Genomic DNA, 26,509 nt, shown 5'->3' on the forward strand with positions numbered 1-26,509 from the left:
AAGCAGAGCATCCTGATCTCCATACCTGAGTTCTGGCCCTCAGACATGGGACTTTTGCACATACCTTCTTCCCCCTTATTTAGTCTGTTAACTTCCTTTGACAACCTACCTTGACTCTGGACTGACTTACACCAACCCTAGCCCCAGTCCAGTCCCAGGCAGAGCCAGGCAACCCTCTCCACCTTTCTGACCCAGGCCTCTTCCTGTAGCCCATCTGGAATTGTCCAACTCTCTGTGTGACCACTAGTGTAGGATATGCTTCTCTGTCATTTTGTAAGTGCCAGGAGGGCACAGGCTGAATCTGTTCTCATTGGTCAAGTCCCTGGCACCAGGACGGTATGAATTGGATGCTTGGGAATGAGTGAATGAATGAATGACTTGGTAATGGGAAAGGGGCAAATGCTGTGGTCACCAAATCAACTCTATTTCCCACAAGCCATGAAAAGTTCATTCTTCGATTTCTCCTTCTTCTTTTTCCTAACACAACTGGGAAGGATCTGTTTAGAATTTCAGGATTATTTTTTTCTAAGTTAAAAAAAAAAAAAAAAAAAAAAACAGATGGCTTCAAAGTACGCAAATACTGGGCCAGTTCTCGTGACCTTCCTCAGGAGACGAGGGGCCTGGAGTTCAGTGGGGAGGGAAAGGACGGCCGGGAACCAGGGCTGGGGAACGCCAGCCTGGGTGACTCACAGAGGGGTCAGATTCAGGCTCCACGCCATTCTGGAACTGAGGGGGCTCTCTTACCCGCCAGCTGCAAGCGAGGCAGCTCCAGAAGGGGGCGGCTTTCTGGGCCGTTCCCAGTTTTGCTTCCAACCTGAGGAATCCCTGCCTCCAAATTCTGGCTTTGTGGTAAATTTCAGGTTAGGATTCTACCACTGCTGTAGTCATCCAGTAAAGTCCCTTTCCATCTTCAAGGAGACTCGATTTTCTCTTCTTTCAACCAAGAACAGTAGTTCTTTCTTCTTGGGCTGGGGACCAGGTTTATGGGTCTATTGTGTGACCCTGTTTTATGCTCTGAAAAAAGTCTGGCACACAGAGGGGTGCATACTAATAGTAAAGAACCCATCGTGGGGTTTTTCTTGCGCACGTATGTAATGTCTGACTTTGTGCTGTGCATTACACAGAGTGTTTTGAATCTTCACCTCGACCTGGGAGGTAGGTTCTATTGTTGTCTCCATTTTACAGATGAGGAAACTGAGGCACGGAGCTATAAGTTCCTTGCCCAAAGTTCCATGCCTGGACAGTGGTTGACTTGATCTGAACTCCCGTAGTTGGTGTACTCGAGCCCAGCCCGAAGCCCTCGCGTTACATTCGGGACTTCGCTTGGGAACCGCCTTTCATCCCCTTCCCTGACTCTTGGGGGCCCTGTCCCCACCGTTGTCTAGACAACCAGGGGCCAATGGGGAGCAGGCAGGCGGGCAGAGGCCCCGCCCCTGCCCCACCCATCTCTGAGGGCTATCCATTATAAGAGCCGGAGACCGAGCGGCGCTAGCCTAGCCCGCGGAGTGCAAAGCGCGCACGGAGTACACGGAGTATCTGGACTGAGCAGACAAGCGGATCCCGAGAGGAGCAGTCACCATGTGCGGTAAGTGCAGCGTTGATACGCAGACCCCTCCTCCAAGGCTCCTCCGCGCTTCGGCCACAGAGCAAGAGCAAGGGACCTGATGAGGGGCTCCTATCTGTCCCAGTGCCCGACCGTGGGGCTTTCATTGATCAGGCCTGCCTCTTCCCACCCCCTGGCCCGGGAGAGGTGTCTCGGGGAGGTGTTAGGCTGATGCCCAACCTCGGTCTCCGACATTGCGAGAGGACCCGGGCCAGACCCGTCCTCAGAGGGGAGGAAATCAGTCCGGTCCTGGACCTGGAGCCCCCGCAACATAGAGGTGTCCCCACCCCATGTCCAGCGAGGGCTTTTCCCCCCACTTCTCCCGAGTCGCCCACAAAGGCCGCCGCGCGCAAGCTCGCTCACCCTGGGGGCAGGGTGTCCAACTCGTGTCTTAGCCCATCGCGCCCACGGAGGAAAGGCAACCCCACGAGCCCTCCTAGCAGTCCCTCGGGCTCACCCCGGGGCATCCAGAGCAGCTCCTGGTGCGCTTAGAAAGGGCCTGTGCATCTTTCTCGCGACCCGAAATGAACCTTTTACCCCTAGAAGGGTGGATTCCGTGTTGACGCTTCTTTGCTGAAAAGAGCTCTTGGCAAGGTGGGGAAAAGGCAGTTATGGCCCGGTAGCCTATGTCCTAAGCTAGGAGAAGGAGTTCAGGGCAGACATCTGGGCACGGCTCCGGCTCCGGCGTCCAGATTACCGCGGAGTCCGGAGCTGTCCCGCTGGGCATCCGGGCAGTGGGGAGGGCGGCCATGGCCCTGGGCTCACATCTGTAATTCCTTACTCTCCTGGCTGGGCCGCCTCCTCTGGCTGGCCGGGAGAGACGGGAACTTCTGCTGGGACAAAAGGTCACTGTACTTTTTTTTTTTTTTTTTTTTTTTTTTCCTCCTTGAGTAGGATTCAGTTACCCATTCCAGCCTCCTGTGGCTGGAGAACCTGGTGGAACTTTTGAAGCTATGAAAGGCGTCTCTCTGACTTCGCTGAGGGATGCAGGGTGGGGAGTGCCAGCGGTGAGCCCAGGGCCAAGGTCTGTACAGGCCTGTTTCCCAGGCCAGAGGATCAGGGAAAACGAAGACTGACCAAGGAGTGGGCAGCTGGCTTTGAGATCGAGCCTCACCCAGGTGGAGTAGGAATCAGTTTAAATTCCTGAAACTTCAGCCAAAATCTCAGGACTTCCAGGCATCATTTGCAATGTGTAGGGCTGCCCTCGGGCATTTTGGGGGATAGAGATGAGGCAGTTTTGCCAGATTCCCCCAAGCTCTTCAACTTCCCAACCCTCAGGGTAATATTCAAGACCCTGACTCATTGGTGGCCTTAGAGCCAGACTTCTATGGTAGACCCTGACACTAGATAGGCTTCCCTTCCTCTTCAGATGTCCCTTTGTCCAACCCACCACCAACATCACCACCACCCCCACCCTGCTTCCTACTTGCATTTGGCTTTCTCCCATGTCTTTCTGTGCTTTGGGGACTCTACCTCCTCCAAATCTAAAAAATCATAGTTTTTGTTATGCTTTCTTAAAGGATTATACATGTGTTGTTCCTTCAGGAAAGGTTGAACTTTGTGTCATACCCAGTCTGTAACTGCACATCTTTGGTACTGATTTGTCGTTGTGAAAGAAGAGGCTTGAGGTCACCAAAGGACACACAAGGGCTCAGAAGCAGCCTTTGCCCACGGGGTTGCCCACTCAGAGCCAGAATCAAAGGGGATATGCTACATTAGGAGTCTTCCTCAGAGTTCATTTCTCTAGGGGTGATCCTTACTAATGGGGTGGAGAGGGGCAGTACTGCTTAGGGAATCATGTAGAATTCTTGTATAGGAAAATTATTTCTTTTTCAAGTAGAGCAAGAGAAAGTCTCAGCTTGGTGCTCATGTGGCTTAACATCCCTCTGACACTTGCCAAACACCCTTTGAACAGAGGCAGCCATTCCAGGTTCAGAGCAGGCAACAACAGCTGGCTGGAATTAAACATGTTGGTCTGGGTTTTTTCAGATTATAGTCTGCGTATGTATGGCAAAGAATACTGGTTTCCCTTTCATGGTTTTCTTTTATAGTGAATTCATTAAGTTTTTGAAAACCTAGTCAATTTTACAGGAAAATAGTAAAGAAATGATTGTTCCATTGGCACAAAAATACAGCAAAAATTGTGAAGATGCTAAATTATGAAGATGCTTCTGAAAAGAAACATAAAACCTCTTTGATTTACATTGGGGGAAATTGAGACCTGGAGAGGTCTGTGCACATCTGTGTCTGAACAGGAATTGTTTTAGGTCCTTTCTCTTGGCCATGCCTGTTACTGTTATTCAAAGCAGCCTCAGGTCTCAGATCTACTGGGCTGTTCCCTCAGGGATTAAAATCAAAGACCCTTCCTTATCAGTTAGTTGGTGATCATGTTCAGATTATGTCTTTGCTGCTTCATCCACAGAAGATCAGGACCTGACAGTATTGATCCTCCACAAACTGAGCAGACGGCACTGAGAATTTAGCTGAAATGACTCTTGGGTACTCATGTGTGGTTTTGTTGGCATCTGAGAGTTGCTAGCATCTTGCTAACTTTTTTTGCCAATAGGAAGGTTACTATATTTCCTCCCCTCCCCCTTTTCCTTTCTCTCTTCGTGCAGCCCCATGTAGATATCTGCTCATGGACAGGGCCTATATTTTCCAGGCCCTGGGGTTTTGAAAGTCATGTGGGTGTGATTACCCCTTAAGAGAAGGGGAAGGTGAGTTGGAAGGCCAATCTGGAGGCCAGTTACTGACCAGGGACTAGATAACCCAGCAGGTAAATGCTGCCAGAGAGAGAATCTCTGGCACAGGCTACAACCTGATAGTCCCAGGTCAAACCAGCCAGCTAGATACCTTTTTGTTCCATGCACAGGGTTTAAACATTTTTTAAAAAATTAGTTACCAAATTACAAAATCGGGAGAGTTCATCTAATTTTTTTTAACTTCTCTTGAAAAAAATCTGAAGATGTGAAGATTTGAAGATGATAAAACCTGAGTGCATATTTTGAAATAGTATATAGGTGGTCACTTGAACTGGGCACCAGCTTCCCAATTCTCCAGCCCACTTCCATCTGCCTTAGCCACCCCTGTTACCCATTGGTTCCCAGCAACCTGAACTTAGGATGCTGTCACAGAAGACATAAGAAACTAACTTTCCCAGAAGGAAAGGGAGGACCTGGGACAGTGCTCCAAGGATCCAGACTCAGGTTATGATCTCTGAAGAGTGAAGGAGATAACAGGCATGGCAGGCTAGGGGCACAGAATCACTGTAGTCTCTGCCTTCATGGTCACATCACTTTCTCTTCTGCATCAGAGTCCCTACTCCCATCTTAAAAGGACACTTGTTATTGCTTTTAGGACTCTAAGATTATCCAGGATAATCTCCCATTTCAAAATCCTTAACTTCCTCTCATCTATAAAGTCCTTCTTCCACATAAGGTAGCCTTTACAGATTCTAGAGATACTATTTATCTTGCTTGGATTGTCACTTTCAGGTGCCTCCCCCGCAACACACTCCAGACAGTCCAGTGCTGTGAATCCAAGATGCTTGAATCTTGGCCATGAGGACCTTAGCCAGCGGTCCACCAGCATCCCCCACCCCCATAAGTCCCATTGTTCCATCACTCTCAGACTGAACCCACAGTAGTTAGAAGATGAGTGCAGACATCAGTTAAATATCCTCTTCTTCCCTGGCATGATGCCACATACCCTATTGAACCAAACAGATTTAATAGTATCTTTAAATGTCAGTTATCACATCATATAATTGTGGCATTTGCTGCATCTTGCCATTTGTATACATAGGCTCCCTGTTCATCTCTTCCCTACAAGAAGCAGCATAGTTTTTATTCCCCAGAATCAAGAGGGGCCAGGACACACATACACACAATTCATTTGCCTGTAGAGCAGTCCTTTGAGAGTGCTTGTTGAGTGCCTCTTCTCTCAGCTGGAGTAGAGATCATTTACTGTGATAACTCAGGAAATGACAATTCAAGGAGATTAAATGACTCAGGGAAGGTATTACCTTTTTTCCACCTACTTCTGACTTAAAATTACATCATCAAATGTGATACTCCTTTCCTCCTTGTAATGTTTCAATTCATAGATGGATTCTTCAGAAGGAAGTGTTGTCTCTCATGAGGACTGAAATTGATGAGGGCATAGACTCTCGGGTCAGGTTGCTAGACTTTATTCCTCTCTAAACCTCAATAACCTCCCTGGCAGAAGAGTGTAAAACAGAGACCTCTACCCCGCGATGTGCTGATAAATGTTTAACACCAGGCTCTCTGGTTTGCCAATTTCTGGAGTCTAAATACTCCCCACCCCAACCATGGCTAGTGTCAGGCCATCAGTGTGAGGTCCCTGAATTGAAGTTAGGAAGTAATAATCCACAGTGAGTCTTGGAAACCAGTGCTAGTAGCTCCAGCACATGGCTGCCCCCACTCATAGGATAGACACTGGCATTCTTGAATAGGAAATTTAGATTTACCAGAGTCTGTGCACAGTAGCAACTGCCTCAACCCTGGCTGCCTCCCTCTTCTCCCGACTCCTCTTTCTTCCTAGCTTGTGTGCTTCCTCCACTGGTCAGACATATCTATCAGGGGTTTCCCAACTTCAGAGAAACCTCTGGAAATTTTGTGATATAACATTAGTAAAAAGTGTTTTTGTTTTGTTTGTGAATTGAATCCAGGGATTCATACATGCTAGGTAAGTGCTCTACCACTGAGCTACGTCCTCAGCTTCATTTTGAGACAGGTCTTGCTAAGTTGCTCAGCCTATCTTGGAACTTACGATCCTCCTGCCTCAGCCTCCTGAGTAGCTGGGGTTTACAGGCTGCACCATTGTGCCCAACAGTAAGCAGTGCTTTTAAATTAAGGGATTGGCCAGGCACAGTGGCACATACCTGTAATCCTAGCAGCTCGGGAACCTGAGGCAGGAGGATTGCAAGTTCAGAGCTAGCCTAAGCAACTTAGCGAGGCCCTAAGCAACTCAGTGAGAACTTGTCTCTAAATAAAATATTTTAAAAAGGGCTGGAGATGTGGCTCAGTGGTTAGGCCCCTCTGGGTTCAATCCCCAGTTCCCCCCAAAAAAGAAAGAGATTATTTTTGTGTTTAATAAAATTAGTTTTTAAAGAGAGAGTGACTTGAGTTTCTAATCAATCTGGGAGATGAATCTAAAGATGAATTCAGCACAGAAGCAATTGGGCAATTTAACCTGATCATCTAACTCTTTTTTTAGTTTTCAAAGGAAATATTTCTTACTGGAGGAAAAAAAAAAAAAAACAGTATGGCTTCTTTTATAGCCAAATTTTGGCAGTTTAAATAAAACTTCTGTTTTTTTCTTAAAACGTTTCTTTTAATAAAATTAGAGTATAAGGCATTTCCTGATTTTTTTCTTGGTGAAATCTTTAAATGACATGGACATCAGGAACTTTTCTAATAAAAATAGAAATGCCTTGTCTGTGTTCACTGCAGGAAGCAGAGTCTACTGTTATCTGGTAAATTTATCTGGAGATAATTTTAACCCAGGGAGTCCCAAGGAGGCCTGGGACTGGTTAAGATTAGAGGAGCCAAGACCCCCTGCTGACCTTGAGCCAGACACCAGATCCACTCAGGGATGCTGATGTGGTCATCAGGCCTTGTCCTTCTCTTTAAGAACTTGGCTGTAGGACCACACGTTTCCATGCTACCTCCACCTTTACCCTTGTATCTTTAAGGAAGCAGTGGGAATTATCATCCGCACCTCACTGATAAAGTGGCCTGTCCAGTATATACGAGAGCAAGGACTGGACAGTAAGAGAGGACGCAGCCTCCTCTTCAGCCTCATTATGGCTTCCTCACCCCTGTGTACCTTGCCCAGGAGAATAAACCAACAACTTCTTTCTTTCTCAAGAATTGTACGAGCACTCCTTAAGTCAGAAACCCATTTGGTCAACTTTTGTTCAGGCGGGTAGTAATGCAATTTGGGACTTAAGACTAGCATCTAATCTGCACTCGTTTCGTGGTCTTAAAAGGTCAACCACTTCAATTCTGAGAAATAATGGATGGTGGTAGAAAGAGAGGCCTCAGTATGGGGAGGGTCGCAGTCTGGGTGGGCAGTAATATAGCTCCTGTAGAACAAGTCCCTCCTCTGGGTGGGGTACAGGTAAGGCCTCTGTCAATGTGGAATTGCTCACTCTCATCCACAGTGTGGATACTGTTTTTTATTGGGAAACTGATGCACAGAGAGATGATGATATTTTCCAAAACAACATCAAATCAGGATGTGAACCCCAGCCTGTCCAGTCGTGAAGTTGACTATCTTTCTTCATCTTCCCGCCCCCAAGTTACCCCTCCCCCCTCCCTCCCAAAGGGCTCTGGGGATTGTAGAGAAGATTACAGGAGTTCAGTGCTCCTAGTTCTACTTGACAGCTGGAAATCCAGGGAAGATCACTTCCATAAGTTGGTGGTTGTCATTATCTATCACTTGGGGATTGAGATCTGGACTTGAGAGTCCCTTGCCTGTGTGGCCCTCCACAGGGCCTTTTGATCTCGAATTCCTGACTGATCTCTCTAGTCTTCTGCAGAGAGTGCTAGTAACCCCAGACCTCTGAAGCGAGATGGAGCTACTAGGTCATAGTCCCCTCTCAAAAAGGGCATCAGGAGATCCTCTGTATTTATCTGTGCCTTTCTTTCTGGAATCTTTCCTCATTCACTTTCCTCATTAATTTTAACAGTGGATCCTTAAAAAGTCATTTGAGACCTCTGGGTGCCAGGGCAGGAGTGTAGGCATGGAGTGTGGCTAAGCTGGAGTTGTTGGGCCAGGGAAGCCTCTCTGTCTGACACCCAGCCAGGCTTTCTGTGAATCACCTTGGCTCTCTTGCCTGTGAGAAGGGTGCGTAGCTCAGGGCTCTCTTTGCAGAGGTCACTGAGTCCTCTATTTTCAGACCCTCTTGCTTTCTGCTCCCCTGTTATCAAGCCCAGTGCTCTGTGCATTTCTCAGGAGCCCCCACAGCCCCTCCCGATCCAGCCCTTCTGAGTGCCCAGCTTCCACCATCTGGCTATATCTCCTACCACTCCTCCTGCCTTGGTATTTCACTTGATAGATAAGAGTGCTTCCAAATTCTTAGCCTGGTACCTATTCCCTGGTGGTTCTACAAGGAAATTGCAAGTGTAAGAAGAGGCACCCCATGGAGACTTCCTCCTTGATTTCTTTGGAAGGACCGAGAGAATCAGAAAGGGAAACACTCCCTTCAAAGAGGTTTACTGCCCTGACCTCTTGGCTTATTTATAATCCAGTCATCTCTTGGTAAGACCTCTCTTAAGTTATGGGCAACCCTTGGGGTAGAAGCCAGTCAGGGGCAAGAAGTGAAAGTAGAAAATTACAGATGTTTTGAAAAAAGGAATGGACAAATAAAAAGGGGAGTTCAGAGGAGAGAAGGACTGTTTTCCTTTAGGGTGAGGAGGATAAAGAAGACATCTTGTGAGAATTGGCATGGGGGCACTGCTGCCTGCTCAGGGCACACCACAGAAGTGGAACCTGTAGGTTGGGCACTGCAGGGGAGTGTGGAAGTAAGAATGGGTCAGATTCAAAGGAAGGAGAGGTGGATGCCAGTCTGAGGATAGCAACTGGCCATGGCAGGAAGAGAAGGGGAAGGAGGAATGTAAATGGAGCCGGCCTTGCTGTGGTTACCGAGGCCCTGGTGGGAAGAGCCTAGACAGGAAAAGAAAGGTGGAAGGAGAAGCAGGAGTGTCCTAAGGTGGGTTGGATCTCTCGGGAAGCAAAGGAAGAGCATGTCTATTTGATAGCACCTGGCCTGAACCCAGCCAAGGGAGTTCTGAATTCTTCCATCCTTTGCCAGGTGGGCATTTCCCTGTAAGCCAGGGACCTTCTGTTGGAGCTATTTTTCACCCCTTGGGATAGCTGCTGATTTGGGGGTGGAGGGGCAGTTGTGATGAGCCCAGTGTTGCAATCAGGTAGACCTGGCTGTGAAATACTCAAGGGTGTGCCTTGCCCAGGACCTCAGGTGCCTTGACCTTGGAACCTCAGATTGTCCATTAATGAAAACCACAATCTCTCAGCACAGGGTGTTGTGAGGATTCAACAGGATATGGTTTGGAAAAGATTAGCACACAGAAGTCTTTTTAAATGGTGGCGATGGTGGTTTATTTTCAATCTACTCAGCAGAATTCTGGAACCCTCTCTTAGGACCTGTCCTCATTTCAGTCCTGGGATCATCACTCTGTGTGGGGAGTAGGTGTAGGAGTAATGTTTAGGGACAATAAGCCTAAGCGTTTGAGGGTCTTGGGGTTAACCCTGACATTGGCACTCAGGGACCCCAGCTCAGACTACCCACCTCCCCAGCCTTTTTGTCCCTTATGAGTTCCAGAAAACACATCTGCTCATGGATGACTGAATGTGGTGTTGTCTCAGCCCCAGCTCCAAGGCCACTGACTTTGGTCATCCCTTATCCATTCATTTATTCATGCATTCATTTATTCAGCACTATGTATTGAGCACTTAACATATGCTAGGGCTAGGTACTGAGGGTGCAGCAATGGTTAAGACAGATGTGTTCCCATCATGAGGGTTGCAATTTAGTGGGGAGTCAAAAAGACAGGGAAGCAAGTGCTGTATAAGAAATAAAAAGGGCTCCATAGCTTTAAAAGGGGGAGGGGTAAAAGGCCTGCTTTAGGTCTCATGGGTAACCTGTCAGCTGAAATCTGCAGAATGAGCCAAAGCAGGCTTTGTAAAGAGCCAGCCCCAGGAGCCGTCTGATCCCCACTCAACAGGAAGTCCCTTTCCACTTCTCAGCCCCTAGCCCCTCTGCCTGGGACTTGAGAGGCCCCTGTATACCTGTGTCCTCTCTTGACCCATTCTGTGAGGTCCACCAGCACTTTGCTGCACCCAGCACAATGACAAGGCCCTCTTGAGCCAGAAAACTGTTTATGGGATGAAGTAAATCTTGCTCAGGCCACAGCCAAATCACACATTTGACTTAACCATTGTTTGTCCAGGCAAAGTTTCAAGGAAAAATAATGGCAAAATAGTACTATTTACCCCTTGTTTTTTCTTAATAATTTCTCATGGGATGACCATGCTCTGCAAGCACACCAGCATTTACACCAACAGCACCATAGCAGTAGGAAGCTCCTTGTCCCATTTTATTTGAATGTCTTGCTTACTATGCAACAGGCACTATTCTATGTGGTTTATGAAGACACTTTGAATTGTCACATCAACCATGGTGAGTAGATGCTACCATCACCTGTTTCACCAATAAGAAAATTGAGTTACAGGGATTCAATGGTTTGCTCAAGGCCACACCGAAATCAAGGAACAGGACTGGATTAGTATTTGGCTCTGGCTGTGATCTTTGGTCACCACTCTCTGTGCATCTTGTTATAGCCAGTAATGGCAAGAAAAGGAAAGAGGCCAACCCAGATGGGATGAACATGAGCCTGTCTTTTTACAGATGGGGAGATGTGCTCAGATGACCCTTTCTATCCTCTTGTGACTGTTCCTTCAGGTGAACAAGGCTAGGTAACCACAGTGAAGTCCACTTGGTTTGATCCAGCTCAGAATGTGGAGAGGCAGGAGGGCCTGGCCAGGACAGGAACTGCCATCTGAGGCCCTGCAAAAGAAAGGGGACTCTGTGAACAGCAGACTTGATGAACCAGGCTGACCATTCCAAGGTGGCGCTGTTCCTGGGAAAGCAGAGCCAGGCAGAGGTTTGACCAGAAGTCAGGTGCCTCGTCATCATTGTTCCTGTCCTTGCAAACTCTCAGACCCTCTTACTGGGGTGACCGTAAAATGGAATGGAATATTTTCTTATTTAGATCTTTTCTAACTATCTATATAACAATCATGGACTCAACACTGATTCATACACTAGCACTTAGGCACATGGTGAACTATCTTAACCGTAGAGAGAGGACACATGCAGTAGTAAGAGGAAGAAGTTTCTGCCACACATTCAGGGTCCTCTTCAAGGGTGACCACTGCCCCCTGAGTCTTAAGTTCCTTCCAGAAATATAGTTGTCCTTCCATATCAGTGGATAATTGGTTCAAGGGCACCCGTAGATAACAAAATTCACAGATGTACAAGTCCCTCATAAAATGACACAGTATTTGCATAGAAGCTACACACATCCTCCCTACTTTCAATCATCTCTAGATCCCTTATAATACTAATACCATGCTATGTAGATAGCTGGTACATTGTCTTGTTTAGGAACTAATGACAAGGAAAAAAGTCTATACATCTCAGTACACATGCAAATTTTCTTCCAAATATTTTTGATCCACAGATTCAACCAACTTTGAATGGAAAATATTTGGGGGGAAAAGTTTCAGAAAATTCTAAACAGCAAAATTTGAATTTTCAATGCACTGAGTACTATCTAGAATCCCTGAGAATGACATGGTGTGTAAGCCTTTTTTTAGGTATTCAGTTATCTAGAGAGGATTGAAAGAATACAAGAAGAGACTGGAGGTATAATTCAGTGACAGAGCACTTGCCTAGCACACACAAAACCCTGAATTTGATTCCTGGCACTATAAAAATAAAATAAAATAAAATTTGGCTGGGGATGCATGCACAAGGCTCTGGGTTCAATTCTCAGCACAGGAAGGAAGAGAGGAAGGAAGAGGGAAGAAAGAAAGAATAAAAGAAAGAAAGAAAGAAAGGAAGAAAGGAAGGAAGGAAGAAAGGAAGGAAGGAAGGAAAAGGAGGATGTGTGTAGGTTGGTTACATGTAAACACTACACCATTTTATATAAAAGATGTGAACATTTTCAGATTTTGGTATCCTCAAGGAATCCTAGAATCAATCCCCTGTGAATACCAAGAGAAGACTACTCTATGCAACTCCTTGCCCCACCCTGCATAATTTACTTATGTTTTGTAAGTTGCTTTTTTCACTTCATAGCTTGGAGATTTCTATTGCTTTCCAAGAGAATGCACAGCTTCACCTCATGCTCTGTGGAGGGCTACCTGCTGAAGTCTGTTCTGTGCACCTGCATTGGCTCTCCCTGGTCCCTGTTAAGTATCAGACTTTCTCTAGTCTTTGGTGACCACAAACAACATTGAGCAGCTATCCTTTCACATGCACACATGCATTTCTGCAAAGATGTCAGAAATGCAACAGCATTTCAAGAAATGCAGCAGCTCTGGTCGACATGTGTACATTTTGAATTTTGAGAGATTGCCAAATTGCTTTCAAAGAGGACACACAAATTTAAATTCTCACTTATTGTCAAACTGTTTGATTACTGATCTTCTAGCTTAAAAAATGGATTCTCATTGTAGCTTTTATTCATGTATGGAAGGGATTCCCAAAGAGATTTCTGTTATTTTATTATCTTCTTTTAATAATAAAAACTTGATAATAAATATCAGTATTAATGTTTTATTCACTTAAGTTCAGTAGAGTACAGAGAGAATCCAGCCAAGAGAATGAGCTGCACAAGGAAAAAGGAGGTGCTTAATTAAAGAAATTACTGAATAGAGATTTCATGTTGAAGATTAGATTTATGCCTTCTTGCTCAAAGACTAAAAACCACTCCTTGGCAGCCTTCCTTCCTGTAGTCAATTTCCAAACTGCCCTGAGTGGCCACTGAGCCTCCTGGCTGGGTTTGAATAAAGCCGGTTCCAGAAGACAAGGACCCTTTAATGGTCCCAGCTCACTGGGGGGCTCTGATGGCATCCCCTGCACCCCGCTTGTACTTCATTGTGGATCTGAGGTGCCATATAGAATGTATATTCCAGACACATGGTCAGAAGTAAAGTGTGGCTATGAGGAGGAGGATTGCAGAGGAGAATTAGCAAGTTGAATCCAAGAGGCTTCATGTGAAAACAGTCCAGATTTTAAATCTTTTCAGACTGTCCATGTACCTTTCTGGGTCTTTATGTCCTCTGCAATGCACATCAGCTCCCCTTAGTGAACATAGGTATTACTTTGGAACATTTCCAGGATGCTAGGAAAGTTTAGTTTAAAAAGACTCTAACAATGATCTACAATTTACCCTCTTATCCATGGGGGACTACCAGTAAAAGTCTCTGAAGCCTGAAACCATGAATCGTACCAAACCCTAAAATTTTAATACCTTTTCCACTTCTACTAAGCACTTATACAGTGTGACCATATAGTTGCAGCTTGAGGTGTGACAGCAAAACTAGCATGAATTTCATTTTCCTTTGCAATTTCAGATTCTTGCTACAGATCTTAGCAATCTCAGTATATGATTTATTTTTCTTTTCTAATTTAGTCAAGAACTTCTACCTTTTCAGTTAAAGGAAGTACTTTATAGCTCTTCTCTGGCATATTTGAGTTGCCAGCATCAATACTCCTGCACTTTGGGGCCATTAGTAAATAAAATAAGAGTCGCTTGAACACAACCACTGTGGTACTGTAGCAGTCTGTCCAATAACGCAGAAACTACTAAGTGACTAACGGGTGGGGAACATGTACAGTGTGGACATACTGAACAAAGGGAAGGTTCACTTCCTGGGCAGGAGTGGGAAACCATCCTCAGAATGTCATGCAATTTAAAATTTACGAATTGTTCATTTCTTGAATTTTCCATTTAATATTTTCAGACTGAAATCTCAGAAATCAAAATTCCAAATAAGGGAGGACTACTGCATTGAGTTGCTTTCACCCTTTACCTAACTGTCCTCCATAACTATGTGACTTTTTTTTTTATTGGAATTTGACCATACCATCCAGGAAACTTTCTATTGTTTGCAGAAAAATGAACATTGGGAATAATTTCACCTAACCGTAGATTGTGGCAATGGTTGCACAACTCTGTGAATATATTCAAAACCATTGCTTTAAATGAGATAATATTGTAAGATAATATTACATATTTATAATATATAAGTACATTTATATCTCAAGAAAATGTCAAAAATTTGAATGTTGATATTAAAAGGTAACTGTCTTTTTTAAATAAATAAGATGACAAAAATAGATACAAGGGTTAGATGTCTTTTTGGTTTGAAGTATAGGGTAAAAAGTGTGAGCTCCTGGCATCATAAATGGTCAGCAGCAACCCTGCAGTAGCAGGCACCTTCTCTAGAGGGCCCCTCGGTCCCACAGGGAGGGAGGGAGGGACCCAAACTGCACACACAGCCCTTATATTCAGCACCTCTCACCTGACCTGAGGTCAGCAAGGAAGATGAAAATAGCTTACCATCAAAATTGCCCTTGACAGCTTTAAAATTTAAAAAAAATTCTGTAACTGCTTAGAAAGTACACTGTGTATATTTTTATATCCAAACCCCATACCTTAATAGGAGGGTGCAAATATATCTCATGTACAATAATGTACAGTATTTAAGAATGCTAAATATAATTTAAGTACTGTTTAATTTTATGTCCTATTTTTTGACCAAGTATATGTAGATGAATGTTAGTAAGTTAAATGTTGGTATGAGGGGATCCGACCTATGGTTTGGGAATATAACATTTGTTTATTTGAGGTTTAGTGTTTCATTTGGATATACTATAAGAACTTGAATCTAATCTTCTTAAGAGTTGGAGGTATTATAGGTGATTTAGTATATAATCGTGGTTGGTTCTGGGTAATTCATAGGTAGGTTGTCCTCTGTGGAGGTGGATTGCTGGAAAAATTTTAATCCTAGTCAAATCTTCCTCTCATCTCAGCAAATGCAATGGGAACATAAACCTTCTTTAACCCTCATGGATTCATCCTGGAGGCAGCACTGTCCAGTGGTTAAGAACATTTAAGTCCTAAAGTCAGGTCTCCTTGGTTCCACTCTCTACTCTAGATGAATGACAGCCTCTCCAGGCTTCAGTTAAGAAGAGGATAGTGGCAGGATCAGCACTCAAGACTGTCAAGAGTTTTGATTGACAGCTCTATGGAAACAGTTGGCCCAGTGCCTGGCACATAGTGAGATTAACTTTTGCTGTGATCTGAATGTTAATGTTCCCCTAAAATGAATATGTTGAAATTCTCACTCCTACAGCAATGGTATTAGGAGGTGGAACTTTTGGGAAGTGATTAGGTCATGGGGGCAGAATCCTCATGAATGCAATTAGTGCCCTTATAAAAGACCCAAGAGAGGGCCTTCATCCTTCCACCATGGAGGTTAGAGTGAGAAGAGCTCTATCTCTGAGAAAGTGGTTCTTCACTAGACAATGAATCTGTTGGCATTCTGACTTTGGACTTCCCAGCCTTCAGAACTGTTCAGAATATACTTCTGCTGTTCATAAATCACCCAGTCTATGGTATTTTATTATAAGAGCTTGAGTGGACTTGACAGTTCTATGAATATCCCTGAACCCCAATAACTTCATGTTCCATATTATTGCTTTTTTTCCCATTAATACAGCTTTATGGTCATTCCATTCTACATACATTTATTGAACAAGAATTGTGTGCCAAGACATAGAAAAATGTACAGACATGTCAGCCTGTGTGCTCGTCATAGTCTTTTTGTGTTGCTTTTACAAAATAGCACAGGCAGATAACTTTATAAGTAAACAAGTTTATTTGGTTCATGATTCTTGTGACTGAAAGAGTCAAACAGCATGGCACCAGGGCCCTGGTGAGGGCTCCCTTGTCTGCATAACATGAGAAACAGAAAGGGAAAGGCTGCATACAGAAGAGACCAAATGTGGAGTGACCTCACTGTATAACAACGTTGTCTCATGAAAACTACAGGTCACCCCTGTAAGACCCAACCACACTGCAAGACCGGCAGTAGTCCATTCCCAGGGTGGAGCCCCCATGAACAAATTGCCTTTAACTAGCTCCACGGAACTCTTATAGGTTCCACCACCTCAATACCACCACACTGGAGACCACACATGAACCTTTGTGGACAGACCACATCCAAACCATAGTAACTCTTGTCAGGTACTGTAGATGTCCAATGATGCAAGACTTGCATCCATATGGCCCAGAGATTGGATCACTCTTGTCAAGAGCCAGGAGGTGGGGTGGGAACTGAGCTTTGAAGCTGGCAGTTCTTCCCAAGTGGGGACAAAGAGGTTGAAAGGACAGAGGGATGATGAAACGGAACACTTACAGGGCAGGAGAGAGGCAGATGCAGATGAAGGGCATAGTTGCAAATGGGAGTAGAAGAATGTGAATAACATGATTATTACTTCTGTTTGGAAAAATATTACTTTGAAATATAAATACAGAAAAAAAGGTTAAGTAAAACCTTGGCTTACCAGCCTAACTTGACAATAAGGATTCTCCAGGGGATAAAGGGGGATAAGATGGGTTTTCTTGCTGTAATAAAACTAGTGCTTATTTATGGTTCAACTCCAAACCATACAGACAAGTAGAAAGTGGAAACAAAGGCTCCAGCTTCTGTCCCCACCTGCCACAGGGGGCTGCTGTGACTTCCTTATGATTCATCTCAGGCATGTTCTGTGAAAATCAAAGAATGCATGGAGTTGGGGATTTTAGATGTCCCAAGATGACTGGGTTGCTTTGCTATCCTTTACAATGAAAGCTTTCTTCTGCAAGTACATCCAGAGGATAAATTCTCTGCAGTGGAATTGCATGGTCAGGGGTTCATGAGCATTTTTATCGTAAGGGGAAGGGCTGAGTACAACACCCTTATGCCAGGGAGAGTCACATTTTCCTCTGCAAGCAGCCCGAAAGCCTTCCTGAGATGCCACCGATGCCTGCATTCCCAGGTGTATTTTCTTTTAAACATGATCAGAGTGTTTTCTTAATGTGAGATTTTTTTCCTCTTTGAACAGGAATCTTTGCTTACATGAACTACAGAGTCCCTCGGACAAGGAAGGAAATTTTTGAAACCCTCATCAAGGGCCTGCAGAGGCTTGAGTACAGAGGCTACGATTCAGCAGGTAGGGGCTGCAGGTCACCTCATGGTCTTGGGACACTTGTGTGGCTTCTTCTTCTCTCACCCATTTCCTTTTTGGTGGGGCTTTCTACAATCTGGGCTTTTTTCTGGTACTTCACCTTCATGTTTCTTTTCAATATAAAAATCATACTTGTTCATTAAAGAAACTTGAAAACTACAGAAAAGTAAAGAAAACTACCTTTAAGAACTATAGAAAGGAAGAAACAAAGGTTGAAAAAAATTCATTGACAGTATCCCCCATCCTAGATATCTGATCTGTGCAATAATATATCACCTATGCTTAATGATACTAAACTGTATACTTAAAAAATTTGCACTGGGCAGTGGTGCACACCTGTAATCCCAGTGGCCAAGGAGGCTGAGGCAGGAGGATCTCGAGTTGAAAGGCAGTCCTAATCAACTTAGCAAGACTCTGCCTCAAAATAAAATATAAAAAGGGTTGGTGATGTGGCTTAGTGGTTAAGTGGTTTAATGCTTAGTTACTGGCATTAAAAAAAAAAAGAAAGAGAAAGAAAGAGAGTAGGTCTTATGTTAAATGCTCTTAGCACACATAACACAATATTAATACTAGTAATAATAATAAGGATAAGAGGAAACTTTTGGAAGAGATGGGTAAGTTTATGGCATCGATCATTGAGATCAATACTTATTTCCAAACTCATCAAGTTGTGCACATTAAGTATATACAGCTTCCTTATATCAATCATACCTCAATAAAGTATCCTCCATCTATATCTTGGTGCCCTTCATGTGGTCATCGTTGTACATTTGTATAGTCTGAAATGGGGAAGGGAAGAGATGTTATACATAGATTTTTGTTTGTCTCTTTTCCCTGTCATATTTATACAATTGTGTAATCATGTGTGTGTGGGTATGGGTATATTTTTTTCTTTTCTTGATGTTGGGGATTGAACTCAGAACTATTCTATTGTGATGGAAACATGAATTGCCATTGCCTCTTTGGGGGTGGAAAAAATGGATGGAAATGACCTAAGGGTAATTTCTGGGTAATAGAATTATTCTGTAGCTTGTAAGGTGTTTGGGTCACCCTAGTGTGTGCACTTATCAAAACTCACTGATATTTTGCATTTTACAATTTCAATAAAAATTAAAAATATAAAAAAATTTGAATTATAGGTGTGGCCATTGATGGGAATAATCATGAAGTCAAAGAAAGACATATTCAGCTAGTCAAGAAAAAGGGAAAAGTCAAGGCTCTGGATGAAGAACTTTACAGTAAGTAGGAAATGTTCTGCATTTCAGTGCAGCTTGGGTCACGTGAAAATACTATATTCCAACAGCACTCAAAACTAAATCTATGAATTTACCTAAGCTTGAATGAATAGCAGAAAGGGTAAGTCTTTGTTGCAAAAATATGTTTCACAGAGTGTAAATGGTTAATTTGAGACAGTGGCACATGGAGACTTTTAAAACAATTTTAAGTTACATATTTATTTTAATTTTTCTGGCAAATGAATGGTTTTTCTATCTGTAGTAGTGATATATCATTTTCTTTTTTTTTTTTTTTTCCCTTCAGTATTGGGGATTAAACTCAGGACCTCACACATGCTAAGCAAGTACTCTATCACTGAACTACATTCCCTGTCCTTTTTATTTTGAGACAAGTCTCACTAAGTTGTGCAGGTTGATCCCAAGTTGGTGAGCCTTTTGCTTCAGTCTCCAGAGTAGCTGAAACTGCAGGTGTGCACCACATGTCTGGCTATCATTTTCTTTTTAAAAGTGGCTTGTTTTGGTTAGGAAATGAGTTACGTTCTTAATAAGTAGTAAGTAAACTTCACGAAACATGGGTCTGGCTGAAATCCCCCTGGTGGGGCCTATGGGATTGATGGTGAGGATGTGCTATTGACTTGGATGATGTGTCTTGGTGTAATGACAGCAACTCTGCTTAACAGCCCTATGTCAATGCTTACTTTTAAAGTGCATCAAACTAGTTTTCCTTTTATTAGGACAAGACAGCATGGATTTAAAGGTGGAGTTCGAGACACACTTTGGTATTGCCCACACACGCTGGGCCACCCATGGGGTCCCCAATGCTGTCAACAGCCACCCACAGCGCTCAGACAAAGGCAATGGTATGTTGCGTGGCCCTTCTTCCCTTTTCTGATGGTCCTACCTCACCCTGAATTACATTTCAGGTATGATCCTTGCCAGAGTGGGTTCCATGCTCACCTGGAAATGATTTTTCTTCTGTCCTGTCTTCCCAAGATAATCCAAATGTCCCCTCTGCTATTGGCAGGTGGACCTAGGCCTTGGTCAGGAGGCAGACTCGACCTGGCCCCTAGGTGATACTAACCTCCCAGGCACCCATAGGAAAACAATGGCATTTTACTATGAGAGCAGCTGGCTCTTTGGAACCCAAACCCAAGAATGGAATATGGCAATGTATTAGTGCATTTTTCTATTGCTATAATAAAATATCCCAAGCTGGGTATTTTACAAAGAAAAATGGTTTATTTAGCTGACAGTTTTAGAGGCCCAAAGTTCATGTTCAGGCAACCCAATCTATTTGACCTCAAGTGAGCACCCCCTTGGCTTCATCACAACTTAGTGTAAAAGCAGAAAAGGAAACTGGCTGTATACGGAAAGGGTCAAACACACTGAGGATCTATCATCTAGCACATAAACCTGTGGGAAACACAAATGATATCCAAACCACAGCAGGCAGTGTGAGAGACTGAAGGGCCTTGGCACTGGTTCTCTCCAAGAGACCAAGGTGTTTTGGAAGCCTGGGCCCTTAAAGGGAAAGGTGGGGTTCCCAGGCCTCCAAGGATAGGCAAGAGTCTAAAATATAATCTAGGCCTTCCAGACGATGCTCATTTGGGGTTAGTCAGGTCAGGAGCTCTGTAAGATTTACACCTGGGCATGACTGGGGAGAGTGTTCAGCAGAGAAAATGAGTCGGCCGGCGGCCCCATGCTGAGATATCCCCTGGCATAGTACAAGCTCTTGCCATACCTTAAATTAGAGTAAAGATCAAATACCTCAGAACAGTTGTTGGGGGCTTCTTAGCAGGCACTAAGCTACACATTTGATAAACCTTATTTGTTAAATCAAACCAGGGAGAGAGCGAAAGCTTCTTGCTCACTGTCCTTTACCCAGTGTGGATCAGTGGCACCTCAAGGCAGTGTGCAATACCAGGCAGGAAAGGCAAACACCCCACCCTCAACACAAGGTGCAGGGTGCTACTTCTTCTCCCCAAATCACTTTGAATGGGTTTGCCAGCCTGATTTGGAAACAAAGGCATTTTCCAGAAAATGGAAGGAGAGCAGAGCTACTGGGGATACACCTGTGCCCATGTCAGAGTCTTTCAGTAGTGAGGGTTTTGTGGGGACTTTTCCTTGGGTTCAGTCCATATCCTGACCAACAAGGCATCCCACAATCAGGGCAGGTACCCTCTGAGGAGGACACCCAGGAGGAAGACAGCAAGCCTCACAGTGCTGAGAACCTGGCCAAACCCCAAATCAGATGCTGAAGCTAGTCCCTGAGCAGCAATGTGGACTAAGAAAACACTGCCAAGAAGACCATGTGCCCTGGAATATTGCAATTCAGCCATATCCTCCTGCCCACCCCAAAGTGATAAGGTGAACCTCATCAGAAAACCCCCAGTGCACACAATGATTCTGATTGTGTCCCCAAAGCAAAGAAGCTCCAAGGAAACCCACCCACACCCAAACTTGGAAACTCCTGCTCTGACTCAGGATGAGTAATTGAAAAAGAGAACAACAAGGGCAATATATAAAGATTTGTAAAATTTAATAATTTGCCAGTGGAAGTCTTAGCACCCAGCCACTACATCTCACAAGGAAATTACACAAAAAAGTTTTTGCAGGGCTAGGTGTATAACTCAGTGACAGAGTGCTCACCTAGCATGCATAAGGACCTGGGTTCAAATTCCAACGCTGAAAAAGAAAAAAGTTTTTGCAAAGAAAACATAGACTTTAGAGAGCAAATAAACTAAGACAATAGACTGAAATGGAAAAAAAAAGTGATAGTTAAGAAAATAACATACAAAAAATAATGCCACAATTTTTATAAAAATAAAAAAACTGGAGAGTGGGATATAGTCAGTTAATAGAGATCCAACATAGGGTTAACTTGTGTTCACAAGAAATGATCAGAGCAAATGAAATTATAAAAGAAGACATAAAGTTATATAGCAGAACTCAGCTGTGGCCATCACCAACTGCTTAAATTGGGTTTTTCTCTCTTTTTTCTTTAATTTTAAATCTCATTTTGAAACCAATACATAAAAACATTAAAATTATACATACTTATGGTGTACCATGTGATACTTCTACAGGTATGCGCACTGTACAATCACACAAACTTTTCTCATTTGTGTTCTCTCATTTTTTGTGTGTGACCTCACAAAAACAAGCAGATAATTTTTCTTAAAAAGGAATAAGTCATGGTGAACCAAAAGAATAATGGAAGAAGTTTTAAAATATGTAATAAATCTCTTCTGAATTGAAGAAAAACTTGAGTTGGAGATACAAAGAGTCCCTGAATAATAGTCAATACATGTAAGGGGTATCCAACACATCCCAGGGTAATTATGGATCTCAAGGGCAATCAAGTATCTATCATCTAGGACAAAGGGGAAAGAATGTTACTTGTGCCCCAAAACTCTCAGGTTGGCCTTAGACTTTTCCTCCAAGGTACTTATTCATCAGCTATTTATTGAAGCAACACAATGGTGACTGAGGCAAACATATCCCTTGCCCTTCCAGGGCTTCTCTCACCTGTGCAGGGAGCTGACCAAAGGGAGTAGGGTGTGCAGGTGGCCTCAGGAGAGGTGGGAGAAACTGCAGCTGGTAGACACTGCTAAAGAGACAGGCCTTTGATCACATAGGAATGTGGGTGAGCCTAGGGATGCTAGAACCTCCAGATTTTTCTCCCTAAGAAATTTTAAAGCAAAAACTCAAAAAAAAATTAAACTCTAATATTTTTACAATACAATGTGAGTCAAACAAAGCACACTGGCCCACTGTTAGTTTGTGACCTCTTTGAGCCTAAAATCTGTTGAGAATGCCTGTAATCATTTCTGGGTAATGAAGGGTTAATCATCCCTTGCTTGACGTAAATAACAAAGCGTATTTGATAATATTGTAGACCAAAAGGAAGAGCTCTGTGCATATATGTGGGTAGGTTGATGGATGCTTGCTATTGAAAGATAAATGTATATTTCCTCAGGTTTAAATTGTAATTATCATAGACATCAGTTCTAATCACAAGAAAAGACGTTTGCTTAACACAAGTCTTGTTGGGAACAGTTTGCAGAGAGTTTTCAAGTCATCAAATCCCTTTCCTTTGCATCTTATTTGAACTTCACTTCTTATTAACACTTCTGCCTTCACTAAACTTTCTTTCAGAATTTGTCGTCATCCATAATGGGATCATCACGAATTACAAAGATCTGAGGAAATTTCTGGTAAGAGACCTCCCCCGTGTAACATCTAAATCAAGTAATATTGATCTTCTCCTCAGAAACTTTCCAACCAGTATGTTTTCCTCCAAAAACATGGTCAGGGGCTGGGGAAGTAGCTATTTGATCCCCAGCACCACACACACACACACACACACACACACACACACACAGGGATTGAGTGAAACCCATTCTTGGCCACATCACAACATTAAGTGTGAACCTCAGCCCCAGCTGAGGTACCACACCCAGAATCTTGTTTGGGAACATACCAGGGCTTTAGGATTTACCTCAAGGACCACTGCAGATTCACAGAATCAAAAACCAGGGTTAGGGTTTTATTAAAATAGTTGTGCTGTGTAACATATCGACTCATATGCCAAATGGAATGCGGGCTGGGGAGTGAGACAGTGAGGATCCCCAGTGTGAAAAGGTTGTGTGGTGGTGGTTGGGATGTGGGTGGATTTGACTCAACTTATTTTATCATTTCAACTGCCGTTATTTTGCAATGTCTAGATTAATGGCAAGGACAAGTTCCTGAGGAGAGATGATCTCAGGGAATACTAGGATGACTCAGAGGTGTTTGGCTATGTGATTCTGGCAAACATTTTTTGTCTCTTCCCAGTTTTTCTTGTTCTCAACTTAAGTCAAATCATAAGGGACAAGAGGGAGTTGGCCAGGCCAGTTACACAATGACCATTATCTGTCACCCCATGTCCAACTTCATATTCCAGGAAAGCAAAGGCTATGAATTTGAGTCAGAAACAGACACCGAGACCATTGCCAAGCTGATTAAGTATGTGTTTGACAACAGAGAAACTGATGGACATTACATTTTCAACACTGGTCGAGAGAGTCATTCAACAGTTGGTGAGTTAGTCTCATCTGTCTAAATTATTCCTTCATTTTTTGTAAGCACTTAGTAGGCCAAATTTGCACAAAGTACTCAGAATGAAAGTTGGGTCATCTAGCACATCTGGACTTAAGAGGTTACATCCTTGTATAATTGGGAATTCTATATTTTATGTGGTAAATACCAAATAGAAAGTGCCTGGCTTCATGTTAACACCTTTGAGTTGCTGACTGCCTTTATAGTCTATGGTTAGGTACAGTCTCACGTTGCACATGTGGTCCTGGCAGCTCATGCTGCTGTCTTTTCAGTTGAGTTTGTGCACTGTTAGTTATATACATGAGATCCTCTCTAACAATGGTAGAGACTTAGAATTGTAGTCAGGGCCTCCTGATCAGTAAAACAATTTTTGGTCATAGGGGAGAAATGCCCACAATTACTAAATGGAGAAGGAAGGAAGGGAAGGAAGAAGTAGGGCCTGCAGATGCAGCTTTCTGATGTTTGATTACAGATGGGTACAGTCAAATGACTGAGGGACAGGAGAGTGATGCAGTTGTGGGAGAGGATTGTGTTTTTGTGATAGGTATCAGAGACACTCTACATCTACATGCTGAAGAGAATGGCCCAGAGGAGGGAGCAAGAAAAGTCAGTGATGTCCAAAGTACTATACTGAAAGAGCAAAGTCCCCACAAAGAGAGAACATTCTGGGGGATTGTGCAAGGGGAAGCCCCTCCTTGGATATTGAGGTAGAGCAGATGCAAGCCCTTGTGGGATGGTAGGAGGAGAAGAGGAGGATCAGCTATTCCAGAGCCCATCCTCCAGGGTGTCACTGCCATCCAATAGCTCCTCCAAGGCAGTGGCATCCTGGAGATAATGTTGAGGGAACAGAATCCAGGACATCCTGGATTAGGGGCTGTCCCAGGACCAACCCACCCCAAATACCAGATCCATGCTCAAGTCCCTTATATAAAATGGTATAGTATTTGCATATAACCTACGCACATCCTCCTATGTACTTTAAATCACCTTTAGATGACTTGTAATACCTAATACAATGTAATTACTGTGTAAATAGTTGTTATACTACATAGTTTAGGAAATAATGACAAGAAAAAAAAAGTCTGCACATGTTCAATAGAAGCAACCATCATAGGCCTAAGTATATAGTAGTATACATAATGACAAAATTCCATTTTTCAGCAGTTAGTTGAATCTGCAAATACAGAACCCACAGATATGGAGGACCAACTGTTCTTAAAATACAGTGTAATATACTATATAATGTACAGTAAACCAATTTGTTATTGCAGCACAAGTATTTCTACTTTTGTATTTGTAATTTTAAATTTTAGAAATGCATCCTCCATAATGGCACTTTTAAACCTGTAGCTTTTCTTATCTGAAGCAGCACAAGGCTCTTTCTGGCAAAAAATGGGAAGTGGATTTCTATTTAGTACTTTACTATTGACAAAAGCAGTAGGAAAAATGTGAGGCCACTCAGGATCTGCCTGAAACTCCTTCATCTCAGGCAGGACCTCTGAGGCCTGGGGATGTGGACCTTGGGTCCCCTGGCTGTGTGTCTGAGTCTGCAAACTAGACAGAGTACGTTGCTTCACTGGGCCTGGGTCTACCCAGGGTTCCAAAACTTGGGGGATTTCACGTGGAAATTTGGATTTATAGCTGGTTATACATAACTGAGGTCTACCAGGGTCCTGTTAAATTGCCACAGGAAGGTCAGAATGCAGGGGAGAATTTTGCACCAGGAATTTAAGTAGAAAGAGCTGTCAGAGTACTGAGTTAGAAGAGCTAGATTCTAGTTCTGAGTTTGCACAAACTCATTAAGCTGAAACACAGAGGGCAAATGACAATCACAGGCTAGAAATAATAACAGGCTTCTCTTGGATTCCTTAGAGTCCTGGCACTGTTCTAAGCACTTACAATGCATTAGCTTTTAATCGCAAAGGTATAAAAGATAGAACTATTCTCTTCTTGGTGCCAGATCAGGAAAATGAAGCACATGGAGGCTGAAGTCCTACCCAATTAAGAGATGGAGCTAGAATTTGAACCAGGCTCTAAGTGCAGTTCTGGATTAGCCTCTTTAATCTCACAGTTTCTCCCTGAATAGATACCATCCTGAGGCTCAATGCAGGGCACAAAATTCACAAGTTCCAGTCTTTGGTACTTCAGCCTGGTGCTCTCTCTTTGACTTTTTCTCTTGACCTCATCCTGCACAAGCTGCCTCTGCATTTAGCTTCCAAATGACCCCAGGACTACATGCTACTAAGAGGAGCCAAGGGAGACATGCCAGGGGCAATGGACTGCAGCAGCTGGACTAGCCAAAGTCATTGTCCTTCATCCTTTTTTGATGTGTTTTCAGGAAGGTGCATTTGCTTTGGTTTTCAAGAGCATCCACTACCCAGGAGAAGCTGTTGCCACAAGGTGAGACAAAATGCTTTGACATTTTCAATAACAAATAAATTAGATAAAATTACTTAGTTTGAGGTACAGTGGAGGTGTAGGGCCTCTGGGAAACTGGGAGGACTTAATGGAAGGAAAGGACACAGTGTCTTCACCCCACTTCAACAGTGTCTCTGTGGCATGTGGCACTAGAGCTCCTAATTTTTTTAGAAAGCGAAATCAGATAACTGGATTTTTAGGTGGAATCTCCAGATTTTGAGAAGTTGACAACAAATTCAAATAAAAATAAAACTGTATGGAGGGAAGGGGTCATATCCCAGTTTTGTGGGACTTGATGTCTAT

General features: G+C 43.5%; 1 protein-coding gene across 1 annotated transcript in view; it reads left to right on the forward strand.

The window, feature by feature from the left end:
• The first annotated feature begins 1,492 nt into the window (after positions 1 to 1,492).
• Positions 1,493 to 26,509, forward strand: part of Gfpt2 (glutamine-fructose-6-phosphate transaminase 2) — a 48,072-nt gene continuing 23,055 nt past the window's right edge. The window contains 9 exon segments of the mRNA XM_047556431.1: positions 1,493 to 1,585; positions 17,331 to 17,438; positions 18,593 to 18,691; positions 19,423 to 19,548; positions 22,847 to 22,905; positions 23,634 to 23,723; positions 23,725 to 23,769; positions 26,127 to 26,188; positions 26,428 to 26,429. Coding sequence (XP_047412387.1) covers positions 1,579 to 1,585; positions 17,331 to 17,438; positions 18,593 to 18,691; positions 19,423 to 19,548; positions 22,847 to 22,905; positions 23,634 to 23,723; positions 23,725 to 23,769; positions 26,127 to 26,188; positions 26,428 to 26,429 — 598 coding nt within the window. The 5' untranslated portion in view covers positions 1,493 to 1,578.

Source organism: Sciurus carolinensis, chromosome 6 (genome assembly GCF_902686445.1).
Source record: "Sciurus carolinensis chromosome 6, mSciCar1.2, whole genome shotgun sequence".
Lineage (NCBI taxonomy): Eukaryota > Metazoa > Chordata > Mammalia > Rodentia > Sciuridae > Sciurus > Sciurus carolinensis.